At 39.1% G+C, this 26,571-nt stretch overlaps 2 protein-coding genes across 5 annotated transcripts in view; both read left to right on the forward strand.

The window, feature by feature from the left end:
• LOC146449377 (uncharacterized) overlaps positions 1 to 26,190 on the forward strand; it is a 61,023-nt gene extending 34,833 nt beyond the window's left edge. Inside the window, exons 3-13 of one of the 4 annotated variants that reach the window (XM_085101276.1) lie at positions 10,391 to 12,512; positions 12,739 to 12,914; positions 13,943 to 14,150; positions 15,097 to 15,398; positions 16,166 to 16,306; positions 16,484 to 16,806; positions 18,468 to 19,613; positions 20,125 to 20,392; positions 21,492 to 21,890; positions 22,577 to 23,515; positions 24,756 to 26,190. In XM_085101276.1, coding sequence (XP_084957402.1) covers positions 12,762 to 12,914; positions 13,943 to 14,150; positions 15,097 to 15,398; positions 16,166 to 16,306; positions 16,484 to 16,806; positions 18,468 to 19,613; positions 20,125 to 20,392; positions 21,492 to 21,890; positions 22,577 to 23,515; positions 24,756 to 24,959 — 4,083 coding nt within the window. In that variant the 5' untranslated portion in view covers positions 10,391 to 12,512; positions 12,739 to 12,761 and the 3' untranslated portion in view covers positions 24,960 to 26,190. Of the gene's footprint in view, positions 1 to 10,390; positions 12,513 to 12,545; positions 12,915 to 13,942; positions 14,151 to 15,096; positions 15,399 to 16,165; positions 16,307 to 16,483; positions 16,807 to 18,467; positions 19,614 to 20,124; positions 20,393 to 21,491; positions 21,891 to 22,576; positions 23,516 to 24,755 lie in introns of those variants that run through there. The other 3 variants (XM_085101277.1, XM_085101278.1, XM_085101279.1) reach the window with 3 other exon arrangements.
• Positions 598 to 11,623, forward strand: LOC146449380 (uncharacterized). Its single transcript, XM_085101280.1, has 8 exons — positions 598 to 914; positions 3,175 to 3,382; positions 3,951 to 4,270; positions 4,597 to 4,737; positions 5,677 to 5,999; positions 6,881 to 8,044; positions 8,890 to 9,157; positions 9,814 to 11,623. Exons 1-8 carry the CDS (start codon positions 738 to 740, stop codon positions 10,219 to 10,221), a joined length of 3,009 nt encoding a protein of 1,002 aa, XP_084957406.1. The 5' UTR covers positions 598 to 737; the 3' UTR covers positions 10,222 to 11,623.
• Positions 26,191 to 26,571: the final 381 nt, after the last annotated feature.

Below are 26,571 nucleotides of genomic sequence, written 5' to 3' on the forward strand. Positions count from 1 at the left end.
TTTCAGCTCTTCGTTTGAATTGTATAGCGAGAAGCGTTTATCTCAGATGGACAATTATTTATAAAGGTAGAATTATTTTAAAACTGGTCTCAGAAACTTTACCGTGCAGTAGTCATGTTTCACATGTTTGCTATGAATTTGTGAGAAACAAAGAACTTTGCACTATATATTAGCTTTTTGAACACTATGTTCCGAAAAAAATGTTACTTCTTGAATTCAACATAATGATGATATCAAAAATAACCTGTTATTATTGACGTTGGAGCAAGTGATTTCGTGATTGGTTGTGCTTCGCAAGGGAGGGGGAAAGGGACCCTGAATCGAGTCATGTTTATTTGGGGAGGGGAGGCATCTTAAAATTTCATGGTACCTTGAACGTAGCCTACAATGGGGTTATTGATCCTGAACGTGCGAGTTTAGTCATGTGTTTTGTGAATTACGCTCCGACGAAACAAACTGCCCTGTACAATCACGATTTAACAATTATGTTCGTATCAGTATCAGCCAACCCTCAATAGCAAGATCTAAAATTACAATATACAGATGGCAGAAAATGACCCCTCTATACCACCCTGCCATTATAATCCCAGGACTGATCATTTGTCTTGCGTACTGCATTCCTGGGTTTACGAAACGATGGAGCTTCAAAGATCGGGGCAGCGAAATATTCGTCCTTGAAAAGCCTTTCTTTTATAAAGCCTTTCACTTCTTCAATAGTTAAGCTACTATCATTCAAAATGGCGTCAGGTAAATCGAAAACCATTGACGAAATTGATGATATAGCAGACATGTTTCAAGCGATGGCGGCGCTTGATATTTCGTGCAAAGGATTAAGAACCTTGCAGCAAATGAAAGATCGAGTAAAAGATGAACTGCACCAGTCAGCAAAGAAGCCCAGTTGGACTGCAGGACAGGTATTTTAAGAGCCAATACTAAACAGTAGTAAATAGGTATCGGTAGTAAGGACTGTGCACGGAAGTAAACGAAGCGTGAACCTGATTTATTCTTGTCACCGACGACGTGATTTCCCGTATAACATACTTAATTGTCTTGATCATTCAAATTTTCTACAGACGAGCCATAGTTGAATGTGACAGAGTAAAGTAATTATAATTCAGATGAGGACCCTTTTTGGAATCAACAGAATTACGATGTATGTCGAGAACATAACTTGAAATTTCTCAGAGCCTTTCCCGGAATTGTTGGAATTCAACTTAATACTCACACAGACACGAACTGTGTTTACAATATTCTTAAAGTGTCGAATTTTTGGTTAAAAAAGAAACCAAAAGAGCCACGGAAAAGCACTGAATTGAGCTCTGTAGTAGGTAACGTGTTTCCATTGATGCGAATAATTAGCCCAGCAATGCGCTGACATGCTTTATATCATATTTTATATTTCATGGACGTTTCTTATTTGGGACGTCTTTTGAAGCTTTGACCCCCACGTTCCACGTAGAGCCGGGATATGTGATTCAAGTTTCGAAAATGTTTCAGCGTCAATTGTTAGACTGCATTTTTAGTTAGTGCTGTTCCCCTCAGTATCATTGTCTCAGAAGAGAAGCTGAAATTATTTTGACTCTCGCTTTCGATCAGTCTCGTGATGTCTTCTGAGGTGACGTCTATTTATCAGTCTGTTGTCTTCTTCAGAGCCAAAAATACATGTGACATGAATCGAATGTTTGCGTTCTTTAAGATTCAGTAGTAAAAACAACCGTAAAACTTCTACTCACAAATCCTCTAAATATAAGATTAAGCAATTGCAACTATTTTTTCGTAAACCTGTTCCTGTCGTCCAGCTCAATTAGTGATTTTGCTTGTCATCTCCGGCTGCAAGAACATACGGTGGCTGTAAATATATATTTTTTATATATAATTTCACGACGACATACATTCATGTTCGAAATAAGAAGAATTTTAGGTAAAGAACCAACAGAAGAAGGTATTTTGACACATTGATCTATATACAGCTTAATAGTTGTTTTATCTTCTCAGATTCCCGGAAGTAGGTCAACTTTTCCCGGAATTAATGTAAATATTAAAGCTTTTTCTCTCTTGTTTAAATACAAAAGGAAACTAACACGATGATTACTTTTTCACTTCAATAAGAGGCCTATAGTTCCCAGTTATGAAATTAATCAATATATATTTTTTCAATCCCATTTAGGTAAAAAAGAGAAGATAAAAACTTTTCATCTGTGTTGGTAGTCTACAGTCTTAAAAAATTTAAGGAATTTTAAAATCATCAATTTAGTCGAAGCTATTTCAAAACGTAACGACATGTATTTTCAAGACTCTGGATTTTGCTTATTTATTATTATTATTTATTATTTTTTTTTCCCTGCATTTCTCCATTATATAATAATTAAAACTACTAATAATTACTAAGAACTACAGAGGGGAAATGGAGAAGGGCAAAAGTATAGGTAAACTAATTATGCCCCCTTGGGTTAGTTACAGTTTTTAAGATAAAAGACAAAAACTTACATGAGAGGAAACGAGAAAACCAAGTATTATAAGTGTGTAAGGCAGTTCTTAATATTGAGCAAGATAATACTTAAAGAGTGCTCTTTTGATATTCCTTATGCTACATAAGACGAAAAATGATTAATTACAAAAAAATTTGAACTAAATCAGATTTGTTCTCTGTTTTAGGGTTCAGTGAAGAAATCCTTATTTACCATCAATAAATTACCATTAGAATGAGTCTCAAGGAATGAGACACTTTCATGTTCGACTTTAAGATTGAATCTCGCTTTACTATTTAATATAATGTCTTGTCAGAGGTAAGCGAATAAACCAGGACAAGTTGCAGTGGGAACTCCAATAATGGTTTCCAAAGACAAACGTGGAAAACAGTGGTGTTGAGCCGCCTTACCGCCACTGTCCGGGTCCATTTGTAGTGGGGATTGGCTTTGAGCCTCTATAGCCACAACTGACGCTATTCTTAATTTGTAGAACTGAGTGAAACAACTTGAGGCAGAATCATCATTGTCTCTCGATCGAGACAGACGGTCACCCACTGCTACTGCAACCACTACTTCTTCTAAAAATAGTACACTAATACTACTCTTGGAATACTACCACTACACTGACTACCATAACGACTACTGCTGCTGCTGCTGCTGCAAATCTGAACTAGGTTATGAGCAATGATCGGTTTTCTTTTTTCAGGCCTTTTCCATTTTGTCAGAGGCCAAAGATGACGATGCAAGGAAAAGCCACAGTTTATTGAAACTTTTTATCGATGCCCAAGAAATCATGAATAAAATGGATGAAAAAATCCTTCATTTGCTACAGCAAAAAGTCAGCAACGTTAGAGAAAAGATGAAGAACCACAAACTGCAACTGGCTCGCAGGGAATATTTCCTTCTGGTGGCAGGTAATGTTTAGTTGTCAGCCACTGTAAATTTTTTACGGGAAAAGGTAATAAATTCATCAAATATTTCTATTTATAAAGACTTTGAAATAATTGAGGGGCTCAGAAGCAAAGCTTTTAAAAGTTGGCCAATGTACAAAACTGAGAATTGCCCCTGGTAAGCAAACAAATACCATCAAAGTGTGTTTTAGAAGCAGACGAACATTTAAAGAAATACCAAATACTTTTTGAAAGAGGGTGAAATTTTGTTGAATTTTAAAACGCAATGGGCTTTTTCCAGTACCTTTTTTTTTTACTTTGGGATAGCTCTTTCCTTCTGATCCCCTCAACTCAGCCAGTTTTGATAGACGTTTCTCTGCCTGTGAGTGTATGAAGGTGCTATTTATAAATATCTTTGGGACCGGATAGAATGAGTGCCAAATACATTGCAACTTGAAAACGCTGGGCCAAACTTTATACCTTGTGCCTTGGAAAATATATTTTTTAGGGATTTGTATGACAACTGAACTAAGTCTTGCATTCTATCGTACACACTGAGATTCTAACGATGGTCATTTACATACCTTTGTAGGCGAAACAGGCTCCGGGAAAAGCAGTTTGGTGAATCTTATTCTGGGAGAGGAGCTTCTTCCATATTCTGTCCTCAGCACAACTTCCACTATATGCGAACTCAAGTTCGGAAAGGAACGCAAAATTGTGGCTCACTTTAAAGACAAGGATCCTGAAACAGGACTTCAAACAAAGGTCATCCCTCTGCGAGAGCTTCCGACGGAGTCCACTGAGCAGAGCTACCTTCAAAAGATCTCGCCTTTTGTCCACGTGAAGAGTGAACGCGAGAAGGGCTCAATTTACAAGAAGATTGAACTCTTTTGGCCGCACAGTCTTTTGGAGGTAGTTATTTCCCAGCAATAAATGAAAATATGCAATTATATTTACACTACGTCTCCTAGCAACATGTGACATACGTTCCTTCCTGCACTAAGAAGAGTACAGTACAAGTGGGTAGTACGGTGGGAAGTTCGCAACGGCGCGAGAGAAATCTATTTGACATTGAAGTAACTGAAGTTAGCAAAACGAAAAACAACTCTCGCCATTAAGCTCTTGGATACGCTTTGAGGTTTAGTCCCGCATAACAATTCTTTGGGTGAAAGTTCATTTATGTATGATTTAAGCTTCTTAAAATATAACTAAATCAACGTTTTGGTTCTGTATTTTAGAAAGGCGTAGTTATTATTGACAGTCCTGGAGTTGGCGAGTCTGATATCATGGACCAGATTGTTACACAGTATTTGCCCCAAGCCTTTGCGTTCATCTATGTCATCAACAGTGCCAACGCTGGGGGAGTTCAGAAAGACAGAGTAAGTAATATCGCTACTGAAATCAATCTGAAAACTCTATCCCCCCCCCCCCCCCCCCAATATCTACGGAATCATTGGCACCCCTTTCCAATCCTTATCTAGCTTTTCTTAGACCATATCAGGAAATATGGTATGTGCGTTATGACTGAAAATAGTTATAATCTATGCCTTATCTCAGGTCATAGTGGCTAAAACACATCAATCATGGTCCCGCGCGGCCACACTTATCTAGCTAAGATGAGGACGTTTTATCCCTCACGGGGTGGAAGAGACATGACATGAGTATGACATCCCCTGTTCCAATATATGGTTACACAGAAAAATTACATTAATAAGATGGCTTTAAAGGGGCATTGTGACCGGGATTTTGTTACAATTTTGGTCAAATTGGATTAGATGAGATTTTTGGCAAAGAAACTACGCTCAAACACGAGATTGGTCTTAGAGTACCGAGATGAAAATAAAAAATATCATGCGAAGAAAAAAAATCATATTCCTTTGATAGGGTGTTTGGTGTAACTAGGAGGAACCTTGATAAAATGGGCTGTAAACCATTTCCATCCTGATCAACTGTAGCCAAAGATGATTCATACTACTTCCTGTATTTGCAGAAGTACGGAAATTTCTATCTGGAACTTTACTTGATAAGTTTGTACACACAGAAATGCATTTCTAGCTGTTCAAAGTGATTGTTAGGTTATTCAAAATTGACGTCTTCAGCTCAAGGAAGGCACAAATGTACAACAAATTATTTCTTCTGTGATCTTAGTTGGTCAGAAAGATGTGTAGTGCAAATAAATATGCAATAAATAATACCACTGGCAAGCATTATGGTAAAGGATTATTGTTTGGGCCAATTTTTGGTTCTGTTATCATAATAGAGTACTGACTATGCTGGCAGTTGTAGTAGAGCTAATAATCATCACTGTACACTCACAGCTTGAAAAACTGCTGGAAGAAGTTAGGAGATTGTCGCTTGAGGGACAGGGGGAATTACCATCCAAGTGTGCTCTGTTCGTGTGCAACAAGTGGGACCAAGTGCCAAAGGAGGAGATTAAAGAAGTAAAAAACCACGTGGTCAGAAATCTGCAACGGTGCTGGCCTGGCCTTGACCCGGAGTCACAGATCATCTACATGTCGACCATAAAAGCTACTAAAGGACAGAACTATGGGATTATCACCGAAGATTTTTCCTATCTGATGAACGGAATGAAAACTATGGTCTTGAAGAGCATTGAGGCCCGACTTGAAATTCATTGGAGGTGAGTAGATAGACCATATTTAATCAGTGAGTAATCAATAGATAAATAATGAGATCGATGAGTACCTAATAAGCCACAAATTATTTTGTCCTCGGTTAGTCATCGATCACGTATTAAACGTCGGTAATTTTCACTGACTAATCGGCTGATTACTCGTTGATTGACTATCGATTATTCATTGATGTCATTGATCATCGATTAGTTGTCTGGTCATGCACAATCACATTCATAGCTGTCTTGGTTACCAGGCGTTTCGTCGGAAGAGAGAGATACAAATAGTTCAATTCTGCAGCGAGTGAAGCAGAAAAACTGTGGGCCATTTTACCATAAAGATACTGGGGTATAGCGTTGTGCTTGCGAAGACTTGTCCGTTGTTTTAGAGCCATAAGAAAGAAAATGCAACTTCTTCGGATTACGTTTACAATATCTCGCAGTGCATTTTGTTACCAGGGTTAGGTAAAGTTGGAAACTTGGAGCATATGTCTATGGATAAAAAAAAGACATCTTAAAGCCTTGTATCTTCATCTTACAATTTCAACGATTCATATTAGTTTCCCTCGCACAACTGTGAGATTGTCTCAATATCAAATTTAGACTCATTCTTGCGAACTGATGATACATGCCCTTGAAACGTTCTCTGAGTGATTGCAATCAAATAACATGTTGAAAAATACAAAGAATCGATCATCGTCCATTAATCATTTGCTTGCAATAAAACTTTGAAATAGGAGCCAATCCCTTAAAGTTTCTAGCCTGGAAACACGATTTCTAATCAATTTTGTTGACCCATTTTACACCTTGAGACATTGACGTAGTATATCCCGACCGAATGAGCATACGAAATTGTAAATTTTAATCTAAGACAATATTCTATATTATAGATGGCTAGATAACCTTCTTTCGCGGATAGTCTACCAAGCAAAAGCGTTTGTGAAAAACGCTTCCAGAGATCGGGAAAAGGTCCTTCTTAAAATAACGGCGATTCTTGCTCGCTTGGTGGTCATTGAAACGCGGCAAAGCAAAGTGATAGAAGAACTCAACAAATATTTAAAGGATCGCGTCGATGGTGCTATGCGGAAGCTCGCTGATTACCTCTCGTCTGAAGAAGTAAAAGTCCGCTTTACGTCTTGGACCTTGGATGAAGTTCCAAAGGTAGAAAGTTCTTGGGAAGTGACAGCAAATGAAATCACGAAAGTACTATCCAGGCGGCTGCGAGAAATCATTGAGCAATGGGAAGAAGACAACCAAGTCTTCACAAGTGCTAGAGAATCCCTTGTGAAACACTTTCAGCAGCAGTATCAATATGTTGAGGAGCAGCTACAGAATCTCCAAACTGCTGTCACATCTGACCATGTTAACGGTCCACAAAATGTTCTTTTAGATGAGGAACTTACTGTGGGTGAAAAGGTCATCATTGGCGTCACAAGTCCCATCTGGTTACCACTTGGACTCGGACTTGGCGTCGTTGCTTTGGTGATTGGTGCTCCTATTGTCGGTGTCATGGCTATTAAAGAGAAGATGGAAGAAAGAAGGAAAATCAGGAAATACGAAGCTGACAAATGCGCTTACATGACCAAATTATCCGCAGAATATCTCAATGAAGCCAAGAATGAAGTTTTGCTTGAGACGTTCGTAAGGGAGCAGTTAGAAGATGCTAAGCTGTGTCTAAAGCAAATTGAAGCCCGCATCCCAGAACTGATCCAGGCTGACAAGATGTTATGTGAGCAACTGATTGATGAAACGCGTTCGCAAGAGGAAATAGAAGAAACGTATCAGCCGATAATGAATGAGGGTTCTAAACTTCGAGGGCAATTGGCAGTGTTTGGATTCACAGAAGTTTGTGCCAATGAAATCAACAGCGAAGAATTGGAATGGAAAGAGGACGCGTCTCACCGTCTTGGCTGCGGTGCTTTTGCTTCTGTGTACAAAGGAAAGATGAGAAAGCGTGGAGCCGACCAACGAATGCCAGTGGCTCTGAAGGTGTGCAATAACGCACTCGATGAAACAAACGCCAGTGAGACCATGACGGAGGTACAGCTTCTGAGGTAGGCAATTTTCTCTATTACTGTACCATCCGAAAAGAGATCAAAAGAAAATTTTGGACTGTATTCAAGTTTGTCGAATGTCTTCAATAGTTATAAATTTAAGACAGTTCATGCCCAAATCTATCTGTTAATATCAGAGATGGCCCAAGGAAAATGGAATGAATTGTGACTGCAGTGCAAACTTTTGATCGTGTTGAGCAGAGTAATAAGGTGAAATATGGCGTGATTCCAGCGTGAAATAAAACTGGTTAACCATTGTCAAATGTACAGTCTCGCCATAAAACAAGTTTTTTCTTCGGGTCCGCCGAGTAAGCCTTTTTTTAAACCATCATGATTTCCTTAAAGTTTTGCCATTAAAGTTCGCTGCAAAGTTAGGCTCGGTTCAGACGCCGAACTTTTCATGAGCCGAATCTAATACCTCGAATTAAGGACATGAAAAGTTCGTGCGTCTGAATTAGTTGAGAACGGCTGTTTAAATTTGGAACGGCTCGGCCGTTCTTTCCGCCTGGCTTAGCCGGGAATTTCGGCTTTGGAACGGCTTTGATTCAGACGCCGAACTTTTCATGAGCCGAACCTAATGCATAACTTATTATAACGTATTTCAATTAAAAAAAAAATTGAAAACAAAAAAAAAAAAAAAAACGCTAACATTTCGATTGGTTTTGCCTCAAGTAAATGAAGTTCGGCTAATAAAAGTTCGGCGTCTGAATCAAAAGGCGGGATTTTTGAGATTTGGGCCGAACTTAATTTGAATTAAGTTCGGCTCATGAAAAGTTCGGCGTCTGAACTGGGCCTTACACTGTTACTCCTCATTGCTTTTTTTTTTTTTAACTTATCTCCGTCAGAAAATTAGAGCACCCTAACATCGTTGAGTTCTATGGCACATCACTGCTGAAGAATATGGGCAAAATTAGAGTGATCTTCGTCATGGAAAAGTGTAAAGAAAATTTAAAGAGTCGCATTTTTAACAACCCTGAATGTATCCCTGGGAAGTCAGGAAATCCTTCCGTTGTCAGTAAAGTCTGCCGTTGGGCGATACAGATCACTGCTGCTCTGGCTTACATACATAAACAAGGAATTGTCCACAGAGACCTCAAGCTAGAGAACATCTTGGTATGAAACATTTAGAGTAGCATATGTTCGCGTAATAACATAGTTATTTTTCTTCACTGCTATCAAGAGAGTATGGCTGTGTTACTGATTGAATACTGCATCTGTTTTCATTCTGATTTATTTATCAGGCTTAAAATATATCATCACATTCATTCCACTGCTTAGATGCCACACTTCGACTATCAAACCCTAGAAGAATGGCGGATGTTTAATGGCCTCGTTCCTATGAGTCTTCTGTAGATCAGTGGTAGAGCACCTAAACTAGTAATCGGAGGGTCACAAGTTCGACTTATGTTGGGAGAATTCCAATTTCGTTCTTGCAACTATGCCTGTGACACTGATAGTGCATCGTTCTCATCAAGAGTAAATATTCATGTAGTTGCCATCCCTCCCAAAAAATAAAGACATCTCTTGATCTAGATGACATAGGTCGAGACGGTTACCGACAACAACTATACACAGATAAAGCAACATATGCCATACTCCTCATCGATGGGGACTGGTTCTTCAAAGAATTACATGGAAATTAAATGTAAATTCATCTAAATTCGGGTTTTGATGATTGTTGCATCCTTGCCCATAGTTTCACAAAGGTTATTGACCTCAAATTTCGAATGAAAATAATTAACGCCTTTTTCCTTTTATATTCACCTAAGGTATCAGAAGATGGTTATGTGAAGGTCACTGACGTAGGCGTATCCAAACCAGCAGTCGACATCACAGGCACGATTGCTGGAACGCCTGTTTACATCGCCCCCGAAGTCTTTCATTCCGAGGTGTATGACTCCAAAGCTGACATCTACAGCCTTGGGCTAATCTTGTGGGAGATGTGGTATGGACAGCAGGCCTTTGCTGACATTACGGCAAAATCGTTGCAAGTTTTCTTTAAAATTGTGGATGAAGGCCACCGTCCGGAGCATGTGAGGAATCTTAAGCAGCCTCCTGATCGCTGGGTTCAGTTGATGAAGCAGTGTTGGGCTAAAAATCCAGAGGAGCGCCCCATGGCCAAAAAATGCTTCCAAGAAATAACCCGACTGTCCTCGGAAGTTGCAATCCCTCATTGAACTAATTGTCAGAGCTGCAGAATGAACTGGTCACAGGAATCAGTTATCCTTTCGCGTTCTATAACTGATATCGAGACTGTATAGGATTATTTTAGGTGATAATCGTTTATTTTAAAACAAGTCAATGAAAAAGAACAATAATCCTTCTGACAACGAACTTTTTAATCAGTTACTCCGAAACCAAATGCCACTCTTACGGCGGCAGCACTCATACATATTCCACAGTAAAGTAAGCTACAGGACTCAACGCAAAATGTTAACGCCACTTCCGGTTTTCAGTGCCTTGATCCCCAGTTAGGAGAAATTGTTTGCATATCTAGAAATGTACGTTTTATCCAAGGTGAATTAATTTGTTATCATGATCTCTACATTTAGTGACCAAGTATTGACATTGATATATAGTTTAGTGTAGTTAACAATTAGATTATGAGATTGAGATTTCTATCGCGTGATACCTGATGAGGGCGCAGCCCTCTGTTTGAAATAAATAGCATTAGTTTTGCAATTTAATGTTACAGTTTGTATTTTTGTAAAAGTTTGGTGGGTAAACTGCGCTACAACCCTCGTTTAAAAAAGTTTATAATTATTTGGCAATTATTACCTAAGTTGAACAATACATTATTCTAATGTATCACTTATGATATACTTAGTTCATCGCAGGTTGCGAGTATATTATTATACAATTTACTTAAAGTATGTTATATGCATTTATAGTTGTCGTATTAAACTAAGTAACCAAACATTGTATAAATCTAAATAATCAGAAGAATACCTACAACGTTTTGAGACTGGGGATCATCACAATAGATGTTTGGCCTCCTTTGATTCTGGGGGTTAACCCTGAGTCAGTCTGGTTTTCAATTTGACCAATTATCCCTTAAGTGGTCAAACTGATTGCCAGACAGAGAGTGATGGGCCGGTGAAAGGCGCCCTCTAAAGACCTGGTTGAGAGGAGACTAGTGATTCTCAGTAGAACGACTTTCTGATAAACCACAGACAGTTTATTGCATTCCACGTTGGAAATTGTTTTCTAGCTTTTCACAGCAAGGAAAGAACAAGTCAAGAAGAAGAACAATTAGCAACTAAAAACAAACTAAATGCAAAACGTACTGGATTATACCAGCAGTGGATTTAAATCGCTTCCGTTTGTTACAAATCTTGCGAACCGAACAAAAATCGGTTAAAATTATTTTTTCAAATCACTTTGTGTACCAGAAAGGCTTTCATATCGTACCATGCTTTCATTGCCTCCTCGCCAGCCAGTTGATGTCGCCTCCATGTATGACAGTGAACCTCCCACCAAATGGCCCTCGGGGATCAAAAGCAGGGCTAATAGACATATATGTTGTTACACTAGGCATAGAAACGAGAGTTTTCAACAATAAAACTTGGTGCCTATTCATCTATGTGTCCATGATCGTTTTAAGGGGTGGGTAATCGATTAATTCATAAGCCGGCAAGCAAAAGTAAAGTCTCGAGAGTCACTGTGTTATAACGACGTTTTTTTCTGATATCATTCGCGAGCACAAAGCTCTAGGCATGGTGATAGTTAGCTAGAGCTGTGGTCAAGTCAAACCTATAAGGGGCACTCGAGATTCTGTAGTCTTCCTTTTCTTAAAAGGGTAGTACGTTTCTAAACTGGAAGGGACAAAGTAAATTCTTTTTTATCATAAGGGTTCCAAGTATATGTCCGAGATGGAAAGCTGACTGTAGTTGATGCAAGTCTTAAAGAAACTTTGCGCTTTTAGCTTTCCTCTAGGTATTTTCAGAACTTTTCTCCTGAAAAAATGTCTGTTTCGGTGGAATTCATCACGGCTGTCATGTGATGATGGCAAGAAATAACCTGTTATTGAATGCTGGAGCAAGTGACTCCAAGATTGAGTGTGCTTGGAAAGGGAAGAAAAAAGTACTCTGAATTAGACATGTCTATTTGGGGGAGGGGTGGGCATCTTAAAAATGTAATAGTAGCGTGAACTGAGACTCCAGTGAGGTCATTGATGCTGAACGCGCGAGTGCAGTCAGGTGTGTGTTGGCAAGTGCACTCCAACGAACAAATACCCGGATAATTACTCTCGAATCGATATCCACACACGCGCAAGAGTCAGATCTAAAATCATACAGGTTGCAGCTAGCGTCTAGTAGCTACTGAGCTGCTGCCAATGCCAGCACTGAATAAGTTTCTGTCATTGGTGGCTGAAAAGTTGGACACTGAAACGCGAAACCGCTAAGAAGGGATCGTGGTTGGACTAGATGACTATTTGATGAGTAAGTCCAGCTTATCCTTTGAGCAGGTACGAGTGATTCTTGGTTTCACGCAAACTGATTGGCTGAATGTATTCCTAGCCGGCATAGGCATTGGTTTGTTTGTTAGCCAAGTGAAGATGCGGTTTTTTATGATATTTTGAAGTTAAATAACTTAATAAGCCGTATCCATCTCAAAAGTATTTTAGAACAACAGTAACTAGAGCTCTCAGAGGAATGTAAACCCGAACTATGTTGCGCCTCTTATTTGTTCAGGAGGCTACCTGGGTGAAATAAAGATGTCTCGGCAACTGGACCAAATAGACACGCTTGAACTTTGCGAAATGATGAATTCCTTTCACATTTCCTCGCAAGGATTGAGCAGCGTAGAAGAGATGAGAACTAAGCTACGCGAATACTTTGAGGGATCATGTACACGAAAAAATGGAGAAGTAAGTACTGACCTAGTTTAAATTTCCCTGAAATCGCTGTTGGATCTGATGAACTAGTATTATTGAAGGAATTTAGACCATCACGTTTACTTGGAATTGACACAATTCAGAATTGCTTTGTTCCTTGGCGCTTGAACGACGTTACATTAATAATCAAACCGATTGTTTCACGGTGTTTTTCACTCTTTGATTTTTGCCTCGAGCAAAGATTGAAAAAGTTGCTAAAAGAATGCCCGAAAATTACCTTTTACTGACGTTTGAACGTACGTTCATTAACAAAGGAAGGATAAAGTCTGTGCGACAAAGTCAGTATATTTCGAGACATGTTACCGCCATAAACAGGAAACAGACGATTGGTGTTTTTTCAACATTTCGAAAGCAACGTCTGTTAATTACAGAGGCTAGAACAACGATGCTTGAAAATTGTGCATAAACCACAATAGCAGTCTGGCTGATTAAAATCTATTACCATATTCTATGTTTAGTCTGCTGGAAACGGTTATGCCCATGAAAAATGACTCATTATCATGATTGTGGGTTGATTCCTGGTTATAAGTGTTCCAACTTTCACAAGTACTGTAGCTAACGAGATAAATTCCCTGAATAGGGCCCGAACGTTCTCCGCCAAAACACTGCAAAAACAGAGCTGGAGCTGAAAGAATATAAACCATTTTCACCTCCCACTGACTTCTGAGAAAAAAAGGTTATTTTCTCGGAATTAATGCGGTTGAGCAATAGAATCTCATTAATTTACGGTTAACGAAATATGTTGTCTTCAGGCAGTTCAATCTAGTTTGGAGGGTTTTCATCAGTTTTGCTTTCACTGCTAAAACAGGCTTCTGTTAAGATTCTTCAAAATGCACATTTTGGAAATAGTTTGCGTCAGTTTAAAGGAGATCGAAGGACTAGCACCGAACCCAGTTCTTGAAAATTGTGCGCTTAGTATGCGGAATAACCAATCTGAACGACCATGTTTGACAAATAAAAGGCGCCCTGATATCTGATCTTTACATGGCTCTTTTTTTTAGGAATTTTCTATTTTATCCGATGCAAAGGACGAAGATGTCAGGAAAACGCAAACGTTGTTGGAGTTTTACACCGAAACTGAAAGATGCGTAAATAGAATGGACGAAAAGGTCCTCAATTTACTAAAGCAAAACATTGGTAACTTTGAAGAAGAAATGGCCAATCACAAATTGCGTCTGGAACAGAAGGAATACTTTCTTGTTTTGGCAGGTATTGGTGGTAGCTCTTTTGATGTTGTCTTAACGCTTAAGCAAGGTAGCCTACATGTGCATTTTGACATTGCAGTCAACTTCAAAACACAAATTGCTAATTGTATGTTACTTAGAAATGAGCCTATTGAATTGACGGTCGATTAAGTTGTATTCCATTGGATTGATTGGCAAAAATTTAAAACATAATCTTTACCAGCCACCGTGATGATAAAAAACACTGACTGCTATATTATTAACGTTCAATGTAGGTGTAAAAGTTGCACTTCTGATACCACGAACGCGCGTTCGATTTAAGATGATAGATAGCCAAGGAGACGCGTTGTGTCGAGTTAGCTACAATTATCCCATAGTCAACTAGTGCAAGTGGAATAATTGATTCATAATAAACAACAAAGAAATGCTGCTTAATCAGTTTCAATTTGTAAGAAAGAACGACAGAAGATAATTTAATGGCTGCTATTTTCCAGGGCACGACACACTGGCTAAAATCTCATGCGCACTATGAATCAAAACATTGCAATTGCTTTATTGTCTAGTTGTTGGCTCTTCAAGTTTAAGCATTCTTATTTGCGATTCAAACGCCACCCGTTACGTTATGAAAGACATGAATATTCCCACTGCTATAGAGTGTTTTCATTCACATGACCACCGGCCATATTGGTTTACTGAAACAAAAGAAAGCATTTGCATAAAAATAGAGTTCAATTCCCAGAGATTTAGTTTGGGACACCAACATGGCCGCCATTTCTTTGTTTTGGGACACCAACATGGCCGCTGTGACGTCATGTGAAAACACTCTATAAAAGGCTCACGGACGACAGGAAAATAAAAGTCAAACTTGAAATCATATATTCCTGTTGCAATGAAAACAGCACAACTTCAGTCTGCTCCAAGTAATTTTTCGTCACTAGGGAGTTAACAAATATTGATCGCATCATTTATAGGCGAGAACGGATCTGGGAAAAGCTGCTTGGTGAATCTCATTCTGGGAGAAGAGATCCTTCCACATTCTGCTCTCAGTTTAACTTCAACAATTTGCGAAGTAAAGTATGGAGAACAACGAAGAATTGTGGCCCACCTCAAAGACAAAGATCCTGAAACAGGACTTGAAGCAAAGAGCATATTCCTTGAGCAACAGCCAGGATCGTCTGAACAGAGCTACATTTGGCATGCGCAGATCTACTCTTATGCATCAGACCCAGCTATTAAGAAGATTGAACTCTTTTGGCCCCACAGCCTCTTGCAGGTAGTTATTGCTGAAAATTGTTTAGCTCAGTCAACCAAACATTTCCTTTTGGCAATTGCAGGAATTTATGCCGTGGATTTGGAAAGATCGATATTCTCGACATTTACTTTTATGTTTCAACTTGTACGTGAATTCAAGCAAGTCTTACAGTGTCAGATATATAGAAGAGTTAAATGCAATACATGGGAAATGGATTTCATGAGATCTCAGTTTCCCAGGCTTTCATGCTACGTATACTATAAGGATGACTTAAACTATTATACCTCGCGTAGTAACTAATAGCCACAGAAGGTTCTTAATTCGCCTGTTGTTTGTTCTGGAGGTTGCTTGTAATCAAGTCCCGGTGTTTAATGATAATAACAATAATAATAATAATATTTATTGCATGAATCCATTTTGACGCCTTATTGCGTGGGATCATTATAGAAAGATTAGAAGTTTGGATTTTCTGTTAGACGTTTTCAAAGCATTTTACTCCAAAAGTAATTTTAGGGTTTTATAATTTAATTCATTTTTAGACCATCAGTGTATATAATTTTTCTAAGTGAACATTAGGATTTAAGGGTTTGATTATAACTTAGTGATTAGTTGTTACGGTTAAGTCTTCGCGAGGTTGGCTACGGTTTGTCGCCCAACCATCGCTTGCTTAGCTTCAATATAATAATAATAATAATAATAATAATAATAATAATAATAATAATAATACTAATAATAATAATAATAATAATAATAATAATAATAATAATAATAATAATCTTTGATTTTAGGGAGGCGTGGTTGTTGTTGACTGTCCCAGCATTGGTGAGTCTGATACTACCGACGTAATAATTGCACAGTACTTGTTGCGGGCCTTTACCTTCATCTATGTCATGGACAGTACAAACGCTGAGGGGATTCAGAGAGACAGAGTGAGTGCTGATAATGTGTTATACTGATCCGGTGTAGTGATCATATATTGTATCCAGTACAGAATGTTATTATTGTTGTTAATTTTTCATCACTGATAGCTGGTATAAAATGACAAGGTATGACATAAATCATAACAACTGAAACTTGGCACTTTCCATATTACTATTGGCTTTCAGCTAGAAAAATTGATGAAGAAAGTAAGGAAAGAGTCATTTGAAAGGCAAGGAAAATTGCAGTCCAAGTGTCCTTTGTTTGTGTACAACAAATGGGACCAAGTTTCAGAGAAAGAAACTGACGAGGTCAAGAATCGTGTCACCAGAACGCTGCAAAGGTTCTGGCCTGGCCTTGATCCAGATTTACAGATCATCTACATGTCAACAACGAAAGCTACAAAGGCTCAGAACTACGGATTTATCACCGAAGACTTTTCTTCTCTGATAAATGCTGTTAAATCTACGGTGTTGAACAGCATCGAAGCCAGTTTGGAATTTCATTCCAAGTAAGCGTTCATGCATTGTACCAACTATGTTTAATGAATACAGGGAGAAATTTAGGCTGAGGACCAAGGATCCTTTTTGGCTCAAAGACGATAACACCCAGAGTTTCAACCATTGTGGGACTACGAACCTCTTCGGCACATTAAGTCTTTTAAGACTAAAAATCGGCCCGTTACAGCCATAAGTTTATGAGTAGTTTTTAGGTTTGTACCAGAACTCACCTTCGGCCAGTCTCGAAAGGGTGTGAACTTATTTAACTTTGATGGAATTTAAAGTCCTGGAAAACTTGCAGGCCAATCAGAATGAACAAAAGCGTACCAACCAAAACGTTTTTCGTGAGATTTAAACATTATAACTAAGGCAACACATGTATTGGAGTGCTAATCAAGTTTTTTAGTTACCTATTGCCATTCGAAGAACCTTAAAAATTCCTGGTTTTGTAAATTCAAGAACGTGCCAAATCTCGTAGCCACTTCTACAAAGAAAACTTTTTTAGAAACTTTGGCCTGCAAAGCGTGGCGGTTATCAGTCTTATTATAAAAAAAAAAGACATCTTACGTGCATCTTTATCGTTTTGAAAGGGGCACTTAAGCCTACCGAATCAAAACTTGCCCGCTACGCGAATACAGCTAAAGTAAAGGAAACTTTGTGCCAAAATGACCAAATGTCTTGCCACTTTAACGGGACTCTCCAAACCCCACCAGCGTTAAGGCACTATATATATATAGTTGGATAGGGGTGGTTTGCCATTGGACTAGACCAGATTATGCTGTAATATTAAATTGGTTCATTGGGATTCCACAATATATTATACTCAAGAAAAACATATTGACAGTTAACATGCAAACCAAATATCGCTTACTACGAGGAATCTTTTCCGTGTTATTTACCGTAGGATGCGTTCTGTTTCAGGTTCTTTCAAACCTAGTAGAATTTGGTCATCGCAAAAAAGTGGTTTCAGAGCTGCTTTATACCTTTTGTCATGAGAGGATTAGTCAGAGTGTGAAGGAGTTGTGACGGATGTTACTCCTCTAAAATTACATTATACTGACCAATTACTTCACGACCGAATTGGATATGACATGACAGATAGCCAACTAGGAACTTGGCGCCGAGTTGGCAAAAATGATCTCATATCTAACAACCGCGATTGAAATATCTGTCTTATTAAAAACAACCAAGAACAATCACCAACCTCCTCCTCCTCCTAATCATCATCATCATCATCATCATCATCATCATCATTATCATCACAATGTTCTCTAAGTTAGGCTGTGTGCTCTCTCTGTTGAGATTGCAGTTTCCATAATGATCTTACGGGGTGTGGTGATTAGCGCCACGACCAACCCCCAACCAGGAAGACCAAGATGTCCGTCGGGGTTTTCCTTCCCTTAACCAAAGGTTGCAGTTCTTTAAAAGCACTGGACACCTGCGCAACTGCCGCTCGGCTGTAAAAAGTATTAGAAAGGATTACCACAGCAATCGTGTCGTGTTGCATTGGTGTTACTCAACCTCAAGCCCACTGGGACCCACGCATAGTAATCTCCACCCCCACTATTAATTTTAATGATCATTTTTACATCTTAGTGGTATTCAGTATATTTCTCTCAACCATACTGAAACGGAAAACAGTAATATTTTGTTGTTGCTGTTGTTGTTTTAGGTGGCTAGATTACCTTCTTTCTCGAATAATCTACCAAGCAAAGGCGTTTATGATGTCTGCTTCCAGAGATCGTCAAGGGGGACTTAGAAAAATACAGCAGGTTCTTCTCCGTTTAGCCGTTATCGAAAAAGAACAAAACAAAGTGGTGGAAGATCTCGACAACTACTTGAGGGACCATATCACGGGTGCTATAAGGAACTTGTCAAAGTATCTGTCGTCTGACGAAGTGAAGGCTCGCTTTATCTCATGGACACCAGATGAAGTTCCAAGTGCAGAAGATGCCTGGGAAGTAACAGAAGACAAAATTATGAAAGTACTATCAAGGCGGCTGCATGATATCATAGAGCAATGGGAGGAGGATAACCAGGTCTTCAACAACGCCCGTGAGTCAGTTGTGCAGTACTTTAAGCAACGCTACAATTTAGTTGAAGAGCAACTGCAAAATTTCCAAGGCACCGTTGCAGCTGACTGTGTTAATGCCCCACGAAATGCACCCCTTAATTCAGGCATGACAATGGGCGAAAAGATCGCCATCGGCATTACTAGCCCAATCTGGTTTCCACTTGGTCTTTTCACTTTGGTGGTTAGTGCTCCGGCCGTGAGTGTCAAGGCTATTAAAGAAAAGATAGAGAGTAAAATGAAAATCAAGAAATACGAAGCAGACAAGTGTGCTTTCATGGTCAGAAAATCTGCAGAATATCTCGATGCAGCCAAAAATGAACATGCGCTACAGGCGTTTGTGAAGGACCAACTGGAAGACGCTAAGCTTTGCCTGGAGCAGATTAAATCCCGTATTCCGGAACTGATCCAGGCTGACAAGAAGTTATGTGAGGAACTGGTTAATGAAACGCGCTCACAAAGAGAACTAGAAGATCTTTACAAGCCAATTATGGAAGAGGGTTCCCGCCTTCGAGGGCAGCTTGCAGTATTTGGAATACGAGAGGTTCGAGCCGATGAGATTAGCAGTGAGGAATTGGCCTGGGAAGAGGACACACATTCCTTACTTGGCTGTAGCAAGTTTGCTGCTGTTTACCATGGAACTATGAGAAGACAAGGAGTAGTCCAACAAGTGGCATTGAAAGTGTACAATGATGTGTTAGACGCCAAAAACGCGAGCCTTATCAAAGCGGAGGTGGAGCCTTTAAGGTAGTTAAATACACTTAATATACCACCCACACGCACACAAAAATGAATCAAGGAAGTAAGATCAGGAATTCTTAATCAATTTTTGCCCATCTCATCAGTTATCAAGCGGCACATTTTTGGCGTAAAGGCTGCAAAATTGTTGCAGCCCAATGCTCAAAAAAGAAAATATTTTTTCTTAAATTTCTATGCAAACCCATATAATTTAAGCTATTGTGCAACCATTCTCACTTCCAATTCAGGAGCTTATGATACTTATGACAGGAATACTCATTTTCATCCCAGACGAAAAAAACAATGGAAACACTACTAAAAAATAATTCCACATTTTGCTCGATGGAAAAAAACACTGCCTTGATTTTAACTTGTCAATTGTGACCTTCAAATTTTGATACAGCCTTAGTTTCAGTGAGGCACGTTTTACAAAAGATATTTGAAAAGACATTCACATTAAGGAAATTAGGAAATACGCACGTACATGTATACAAGGTTTTTCATTTTTTATGCTCATCAGGATATTAAATCACCCTCACATTGTAAAGTTCTATGGCACAGCACTGCTCAAGAAGCTGAACACTGAAAGAGTGATCTTGGTTATGGAGAGGTGTAAAGAAAACTTGAAGAACCACATCTTTGAACACCCTGAATCAGTTCCTGGAAATTCGGAAAATCCTGCTGACGTCAGAGAAGTTTGCGGTTGGGTAAAACAGATCACTGCAGCTCTGGACTACATGCATAAACAAGGAGTTGTTCACGGCGATCTCAATTTGGAAAACATCTTGGTATGAAGCTGTAACCTTAACTAACAGTGGTGGACCTAGGCAATGGGCCTAGGGAGCTGGGGCCCCCAACTTATTCTCGAGGAAGACTAAGAGGACCCATTTTTTTAACCTAGCTGAAAAGTCTTCACTTCGGGGCTGCTGGCCTCAACCTTACACGACGTTCTGGATCCGCCATTGACTAATAATATCAAATTGAAGTGATTAATAATTCATGACCTTTACGTTCTGGGCGGGTGGATGATGTGAGTTCACTGAACTCAACGCCAGGACGAGACACTAGTTGAAAATCTCGTGAGTTTTACGTGGTTGAAATATGTTATGAATCTCGAGTTACATTCAACACAACAAAGGTTAAGCATAATCATTAAAAAATAAGGCAATTTTACATCTAGTCGGTTAAGTTACAGAGCTGTTTCGCCTGTAGTTGGGTTTAGGGATCATGTTACTACTTTTGAACTTAGAATACTACTGTTCTGTCGCGACAGACCTTTTCTGGTGTTCAAATAAAGCGATAAATATACGTACGAGCATAACATATGTTCAGAAACACGCAGTTACATCTAATGTCTCGTTCCCACGACATTTGAAGATTTTGGCTTGCTTCTAAAGCCGTTGAAAAACTTGCCTTCATCCTTTTCCAATTTCCGCTCCCTTTGCCTAGTTCGCTGGGGCTATGAGAAAAAGAAAGGTTTTTAGGTGTCCAATCGAGAACGTCTTACCAAACGTGACGTAAGATTGGCTAAGTCAATTTTAAAGTGTTGAAGTGAGGGCTTCTTACTAATAAATCGGAACCCACGACGTCTGGTCGTTGGTTGAAATCCAATTGAGGTTCAAGATTTTACCTAGACCTCAGCCAACCAAATTTCCTTTACAGGGATAACAAGCCCCGGAAACTCAGCACTTCAAACGTAACTTAAATTTATCTCACAGCCGAGGTGCTAGACGCCTCACACAATTTATAAGCATACATGACTTGATTTGTTGACTTTGCCATTTGCTGAAACATACTCCTTACGCTGTCCATATTTTTTCCAAATTTTAAATTTTAAATACCCAATTTTACCTAAATGCTGTCTACTTCCTTTTTCTTTCATAAAAGCTATCAGAAGAAAACTTGGTTAAGGTCGCTGTCGTGAACACATCTGACAAAGACACCGCAGGCACTAACAATGGAACCCTGTACATGGCACCCGAGGTGTTTCGGTCCGAGGGCTATGACTGCAAAGCAGACATCTACAGCTTAGGGATAATGCTCTGGGAGATGTGGTATGGACAGCAGGCCTTCGCTATCGCTCCAGTTGAAAACTTGGAAGTTTTCTTTGCCTCGATTGATGGTGGCAGTCGTCCAGAACATGTGAAGGATAGCAAGCGACCTCCTGCTCGTTGGAAGCGGCTGATGAATCAGTGCTGGAATAGAAACCCCGAGGAACGCCCCACGGCCGCGAAATGTTACGGGGAAATGACAACATTGTCTACAGCAGTAGTTAGCCCAGGAAAGGTAACGTTTTACCATACACTAGTCCAGTTAATACAGAACGTTACAGTTTAGGCTATTCTTCATTGGAAGAAATGAGGAGATATTGATTTGCAGAACTGTAATCAGGCTGCCATAAACACAGTTTTGAACGTTTTGAACTATATTCGGCAATACATATTGACCCTCACGTCAGTTTTTCTTATCTTAGGTGGGCTTTAAGAGTAAATGATGCCTTCTTTTAGTGCGTTCATCACACTTGCTTCTTTCCATAAAAAAATTACCTTCCTTCGAAATCTCACAAGCTGCTTGGGACTTGCCACACGCATGAAACATTTGATATGGTGGTTTCCTTGATTAATCACTTTCTTGAAGTGATCACTGGGTATGCGTTTATCAAAGTTTCCGAAGAGCTTTCGGGCCCGAAAAGTAAATTTGTTATCCCTTTCCTCCAGGTTGTCTATTGTTTTGGTACAAACTAGCTCAATGTGTTTCTTAATCTTAAAAATTCATATGTATGCTCTCAAAATTATCAAATACTATAAAATAGTTTTTCGGGTCCGAAATCTTTTTCGGACTGTTTGAATAACGCACGCCTCCTCTTTTGCCCAACCTTTATCTTTACGACCTACAAGAAGGGTCCGTTTATGTGCTAATACTTATTGGACAAAATTATACCCTTAAGCTGAATTTACGAATATGAATTTTAGATTCAGCTTGAGCAACCAGCGCAACCACAAGTCGAAACCTCAGCAAGAATTGCCTCTAACAAGCGAGAGAAACAATCGGGAAATAACCAAACGCAGCTTCGCCGAACACTCGGTGATACAATTTGGTCGCAAAGCACGAATGAACAGGAATTAAAGGACAATGAAGTAATCGTTGAAGAATTACTGAGAACCTTAGACGAAGAGAAACAATTGAGAAAAAGAGCGGCCAAGGAATTAAGCCAAGCGAGAAGTGATTATGTCGATTTAGAAGAAAGACTGGAAAATGAGCTTGCGCAGTTGAGGGCTGAACTGCAAGAAGAAAGAAGGCGTCACTTATCTACAAAAAGCGAATTGCAGTCAGCCTTGTCTGCAGTAAAACAGGCACGTGATTGGATCATCCAACGCGATGAAATTGTTTTGAGTGAGACGCTTTTGGGCAAAGGCTCCTTTGGCAGAGTGCACGAGGGAACCTTTCGTGGTTGCAAAGTTGCTGTCAAAGAAATGTACGAACTGATTCTCTCTGATGAAATGCGTAAACTTTTTGAACGAGAAATGAGCATTGCGTCACGTTGTCGCCATCCCAATCTTTTACAATTCATTGGTGCCACAAACGACGATAGTCCCTTGTTTGTAACTGAACTACTTGATTCCAGCTTACGCCACGTATTATCACAGCGCGCATTAAAGCATGAAGAAACAGTCGTCCTCGCCCTGGACATCGCGAAAGGTTTAAACTACCTTCACCTGAATAAACCAACTCCTATTATACATCGAGATGTCAGCAGCGCGAACGTGTTGTTATGGGGACGAGAAGAGTCTTGGAGAGCCAAGCTGTCAGACTACGGGTCGGCGAACTTCATGCGTATGTTCATGACAGTGAACCAAGGGGCACCAGTATATTGCGCTCCCGAGGCCTTTACAGATAAACAGTCACCAAAGGTAAAGTAAACGTTTCTCATTTTCACTATTGTGGGAAATACTGGAATTAATCAAATTAATCGTTCGTCTTACCACGGATTACGGTGTAGAGACGGTCGCAGCTGGCCAAACTGTCAATGGACCTTCTGGTTTTTTTTTTTTTTTAATTTTTATTAGCATAATGTAACACTACTAATACAATACTAAACACTGCTAACACTGATTTACACTAATAGCGATAATTACAGTACTGACTGTACTTAAGCATACTATACTATACTATGGTACTAACAAAAACACTATTTACAATAATAACAATGTATCTTCACTACCAACTTTTTTTTATACAATGTTATAACTGACCTTATTTACATTACAGTACAAAAGCCACTTACATTGCACTACTAAGAAGGTATCTAGATAACAACCCGTCCACACACTCCTCTAGTTTTTGTTTTTATTGTTAATTATTTACAATATTGCAGTATGAACAGGTAAGCGAAAAGAAACGATCGAAAGTAAAATGACAAAAATAGCGCAACAACAAAAAAAGTAGTGGAAAGTGATTCAAGGGGTCCCTTAAATAACCACGTCTTTGATGAATTTGTTGCGAATGAGTGGTTCCCATTTAATCTTAAAGTGTTTTAGATAACCTTTTTCCTTGGCAATATCATATTCGATGCGAGCTTTTTCGCGTAATTCTGATTAAGACGGGGAAGAAAAGGGGTGCCTCGTCTAAACTGCAACGATATATATAAAATTTGGCAACTAGAAGGGCAAAATTTGGCAACGTACAGAACTTTAAATTGTCTATGACACCGTATAGAACATTAGCGGGAGTAAGGTTGAATTCAATCTGGGTGTTTCGAAGCCACCATTCCCGAAAATCATTCCAAAAAGCTACTGTAATTGGACAGTGAAAGAGCAGTGAAAGACCTTCTTGTATAGTACTTGTCCCATTGGCTGAATGACAATTTTCGATACATCAAAAAGCCTATTTTCTTTCCGGGGATTTGATTGGCTGAGCGGCCATTGTATTTGAGCCATTATGCCATGCCCGAAAAATAGCGACCATTAAATTGTCTTCTGGTTGTTCTTGCAAAGCGAAATCAGCGAGATCTAGCAATATTTCATGATTGTTTTTAATAAAATAATTATTCCACTCACGCTTGTTGGATATCTAACATCTCATATCCAATGCGCGCTCGGTGAATAATTGTTAATTATATTTTAATCCTGTACTCTCTGTTCCATTCCACAGATGGACGTGTACAGTTTCGGTGTACTGTTGTGTGAGATGTGTACCAGCTCCAGAGAAATGACTCGAGAGCTCCAGACGAGAATAGGGAAGGTTAATGATGTACAGCTGCAGAGGCTTATTCAGAGGTGTGTTAAAAAAGATCCCAATGCACGTCCTACCATGAGTGAAGTAATAAGTGACCTAGAACAACTTGCTCAAAAATGACGATATGGACGCAAGGAGAGTTTAACGAGCAGGGACTGAAGTGGACAATTTGCTACAGATTACTGTTCTATCAGCAGGAGACAATATATTCCGTAGAACCTTTATTCTTTAGAAACTAGAGACTCTATAGCAGCCTTACAAATTATTCAAGACTTGTACAAATGTCCACGAATCCACTCAACGAGAGCGACAAAATCGTGAAATATATTACAATCTTGTTTAGTTGATGTAATTGGAACTGATCTTCGTTCAACCCTCAGTCTTTCTGACAAGCTCGAGTAATGTCGGGATGACTCATTAACTATATATTGTCAGTTTAAGTAGCCCGCCTAGAATAGCTCTGCTAACTGCGGGCTACAAAGGCCTTTATTTTTCAGTTTGTAAAAATATAGTTATTGTTGTGGTTGTTGTTAAAACGGTAGTCAGTTTTCCCAAGCGACTGAAACCACAGTGTTAACCCAATGAATAGTTTATAGAAGTCCTCGTCTGGATCTAAGAAACAATTCCAGAAACGTCTAGAGTAATTTCTCCATAGGACGTTGTACAACACCCGTAGCAATTCCATACAAATCGGATAGGACCACTGTAGAAACTATATATAGTCGTAAGTATTGAAATATCTATCTACTCGCTGTTTGACGAAGCCACAAACTTAATACGCTGACAAGGATTCCAAGGGAAATTTAATTTCAAACAATTAGCATGATCGATGAGTCTGGATGGAAAATAACCTTATGTCTCCATCCTAAAACTTGTTTAATGTTATCTTATTACAGTCTGCTTCAGCCGACGCATATGGCTATGGTTTTCACAACGTTGTTAAGCTTTTGAAGTCGTAAATTTTTATTAATGATTTAATTTTGTTAACATACGTAGACATCTAAGATTGAATCTTCATTACCGGACTAAAAATCTAAGGTAACTAATGCTTTCTGAGCGGCAATTAGCAGTATATATGGAAATCTCAAATTTAGCAATGTCCCAAACCTCGCTTCCGGAACCTGCGCCTCTTGGGTGCATTCTGGACCAGGAAACCGAATGCCACAGTTTTGGTCTCGCACGAGTAAATAGTTATGCTGTAGTTTTCACAGTAAACGGGGTAATCTTATTTTACTTTGTTCACTGTTATTACGAATAGTTTAAGCCAGCAACAAGATTATACTGAGTAAAAGTATTGATAGAGGAAGATGTACTATTTAATGCGTTTTTGCTGTTACCTAGTTCTTAAATTAAAATTAAAATTTATCGAGTGAAAGGTACAGGATGTAAAGTAGAACCCTACTTTCCCGACACCAACTTAACAGGAAACCTCGTTATCACCACTGGCTACAGACAGTTTACGGATTTATTTCGGACTAATCCGAAAAAATCAGCTGAAACAAAATTTACCGCAACACCAGTCTGAAGCTTGTTCAGCAAGCCAATCCCCGTAACGAAGAAGACGGCAACTCGTACATTAACCCATAATTCTGAGCGTAGAAAAACCATAAAAAGCTAATTAAATGACACACAGAAAAGTTCTAAACACTTCACACATAGCATACACAATGTTGTTAGTACAGGGACAAATTTCGCCAAAAAAAAAAAGAAAAAGAAAAAGCCGGCTTTCTCT

The sequence above is a fragment of the Pavona decussata genome, unplaced genomic scaffold, assembly GCF_977016875.1.
Source record: "Pavona decussata unplaced genomic scaffold, jaPavDecu1.1 SCAFFOLD_602, whole genome shotgun sequence".
Taxonomy (NCBI): Eukaryota; Metazoa; Cnidaria; class Anthozoa; order Scleractinia; family Agariciidae; genus Pavona; species Pavona decussata.